The 3,190-nt window shown below is 34.0% G+C and overlaps 1 protein-coding gene across 1 annotated transcript; it reads left to right on the top strand.

The window, feature by feature from the left end:
• Nucleotides 1-503: 503 nt before the first annotated feature.
• Nucleotides 504-2,743, top strand: LOC111380639. Its single transcript, XM_023004258.1, has 5 exons — nt 504-654; nt 1,346-1,476; nt 1,602-1,664; nt 2,014-2,082; nt 2,246-2,743. The coding sequence occupies exons 1-5, from the start codon at nt 522-524 to the stop codon at nt 2,315-2,317; spliced, it is 468 nt and encodes a 155-aa protein (XP_022860026.1). The 5' UTR covers nt 504-521; the 3' UTR covers nt 2,318-2,743.
• The last annotated feature ends 447 nt before the right edge of the window (nt 2,744-3,190 follow it).

The raw sequence follows: 3,190 nt of genomic DNA, 5'->3' as shown, positions 1-3,190 counted from the left end.
CTTCATTGATGTTGATTTCATTTATAATTTAAGATTTAACTCCACTAGAAATGGGTTTTCTATGGTTGCTTGGTTGAATTTTAAAATTATTTTAGGGGTTGGTAGTGGGGTAATTGATTGGCGTTTCACTATTTATAACTAGGAGATGGAATTGAAGATAGTTGGTGTTCATTTATTTCCAATTATTTCCTATATAACTTCGACCTCATCACAGACTGCCAATACAAAGTTTTCTAGGTTATAATTGGACTCAACTGGTTCATTTTCCTTGAAAGTTCATCTGAGTTTGATTTTAAGTTAGCAAAATGAATTGCTTGTTATTGCCTTCTGCAGAAAAATTTTCTTCCTTGTAATGCTTGTTTATAATTTCATAACTCACATTGAAATTTTTGGTGCCGAGAGGTAGAATATTGAATAGGGTATACTCATCCGTAGGTACCTACAAACTGTAAAATATACAAGTGTGCAAGGGATTAATGAATTTATTCTATTATTTGATTGCAAAATATGTTTTCTCTAAAATGCAGGTTCTTACCAATGGCATAGAAGTAAAACTACAAAGGAACGCGCTAAGTGTAATTGAAGCTCCTACTGGGAACGAGGAGGACGATGACATTGAATTTGAAAATGTGCAGTGGAATTGCTCAGATATGGGTGAGTTCAAAGTTTTGCCTCTTGTTGACTAAGTAAAAGTAATAATTTTTATTCTAAAAGATAAGAATTTTTGAGATGTATTATTTTCTCTGTTTCCTGAATCTATATGTATTCAGACCCCTCACATGAATTTTGTTGTGAAACAAAAGACTGAAGTGTAGCAGTGATCTTGACATGTGGCCATGGCCCAGAAATTGTTAATATTAAGCTCTAGTCCCAATCTTGAGAGCAATAATAACAAAACGAGAAACAGAAAAGCGCACACAAAACACAAAGATTTATTGTTGTTCATTCTTAATGCGTATCGATGTCTACTTGTTGCTGCTGAAGTTTACTTTGATGAAGGAGAGTAACATGCTTTCTTTTTTCACATCTCTCCTCTCATACAGAGAAGACAACTCCTTGTATTCCTATTTATTTAGGAAACTAGTGAAATTTCAACACAAATGCCGTCCTATGCCTTATAATTCAATAGCTTTAGTGAAAGATAAAAGAGATTTTTCTTACTTTTCTTATGGATTTTAGTTATTGCAATTTTTTATTTATGGTGGAAAGGTTTTTAAGGTTGTTACATAGGATTCTTCGTATTTGTATGTCTTTATTCCAGCAAGCTCTGCTGTTGCATTACTTTATTCTTTGTTCTTTAGGCCCACGAGAAAATGTAATTGTGCTGTGTATACTGTTTTTCTAGCATCCGATGAAACTCAAAAGTCTCATAGATCAAGGCATCGAATGCACAGGCCAACTGGGTCCTCTCACAAGACTCTTAGCCGATCTCTCTCCTGTGACTCTCATTCTGTTTCTACTCCAAAGGGGCCCACAGTAAGTAAAGCTTTACACTTTTAATGTGTAGCATTATTGTTGTTACTGTTTTTTTCTTGAAAAAGAAAAAAATAATCGAGGTTATGACAATGCGTGCAAATTTAATTTTAAACACTCCTGTACAGAAAATTGACCTTGGCAAACTTGAGATTGCTGCATTATGGAGATATTTGCGGCACTTTAACATTGTAAGTGGTTTTATGACGAGGAAATTTATTTATATTTTTAGGTGGGTTAAACAGGTGGTCAATGAGAACCCGATAAAATTTCATGCTGGTTTCTAAACTTCATTTTGTTCTAAGTTGGTCTTAAAACTAAAACCTTTTTACAATTTGGCCACTCCATCCATGTCCGTCAGTTTCACTTATGATCAAATTGTTACAGTGTGCAAGTTCAACGAGCAATATGGTACAAATTAAATTTAGTGACCAACATAAAATTTTGCAAAAAGTTTAAGGTCCACTGGTGGGTTTTAACCCATTTAGGTTTGATCAAAGCCACTTTAGTTCCCGCTAATGCTCTGAAATTTTTCCTCAGGCGGATGCCATTCCTAACCCGTCCAAGGAGCAACTCATAGATGTTGTTCAGAGGCATTTCCTATCTCAGGTATTTGCTGACCTGCTCTTTTTTTTAAAAATGCTTTTCTTACTGACATTGAAACCATATATGTTGCTGATCAAGAACCAGATGATTCTTGAGATACCATTATATGATGTATATTTATAGTTGCAGCCTTATTAATTGGAAGAATTGTCTTCTATTTATGTAGCAATTGGATGAGTTGCAAGTCATTTCCGGGTTTGTACAGTCTGCTAAGAGACTGAAAACTGTTTGCAAGTGACATTCAGAAAATTATATGAGAAGTCGCTGCATATCTGTTCCTGACTCTAACAAACTGTGATTTCACTTTCTTCTCCAGTCGTATATGTAATATATGAACTCCGGTGCTTATCCTTTTAGTTTCATGGGCCAGTGTCCAAGTCTATAGAGGTTCTCGTATCTTGGTACAGTATATAGTTATATGTGAACCAGTTTAACTCTAAGAAGGCCTTCTTGGCTTTGGTTGAATGTATGCTAACTAGTGGAGTGTCCTTTAAAATGTATAGTTGTATGCCCAATCAATCGACCATCAGAAGCTTGCTTTACATGCGTATTTTATCAGAAGTCGAGAAGCTGACTATGTTAGTACTTATTAGCTGTACTGTACAGTTATTATCTCTTGTTCGAAATATATATGCGTCCTTATAATGTGCGTGAGCCTTTTCAATGATGTTTTGAACTTGTTAAGGTGATGTTCGAGTTGTTTCAAGAATGCAATTTTGTTGTAAAACCTGGTAATCTCTCCCTTGAGCAAATTGATTCAGGATTCGTTTGACATGGATGTTGCTTCTTGTAGAAGAATTTGAGGAAGCTATTGTAGGTTGGCTTTCTCTAAAAGTTGTTTTAGCTGGACAAGGTACTTCAAAAAAATTATACAAAACGTTGGGCTTGTTAAAAAAAAAAAATAATAATAATAAAAATAGAAAAATTATTAATTAGAAAGTTTATTTATTTAAAGGTAATGTTTATGCATATCATAAGTCTGATTTGTTTAGTCTGCGTGAGCTCATTTTACGTTATGTCTTTTCATTTTCAAATGATGAAACCGAAATGATTTGAGATGAAAATTTGTGGGGGAGACAAATGAAGTACTGTAAAATATAAATTTTTATTT

This window comes from Olea europaea, unplaced genomic scaffold, assembly GCF_002742605.1.
Source record: "Olea europaea var. sylvestris unplaced genomic scaffold, O_europaea_v1 scaffold2179, whole genome shotgun sequence".
Lineage (NCBI taxonomy): Eukaryota > Viridiplantae > Streptophyta > Magnoliopsida > Lamiales > Oleaceae > Olea > Olea europaea.
The sequence above is the reverse complement of the archived record's forward strand: the minus strand, read 5'-3'. Positions and strand labels throughout refer to the sequence as shown.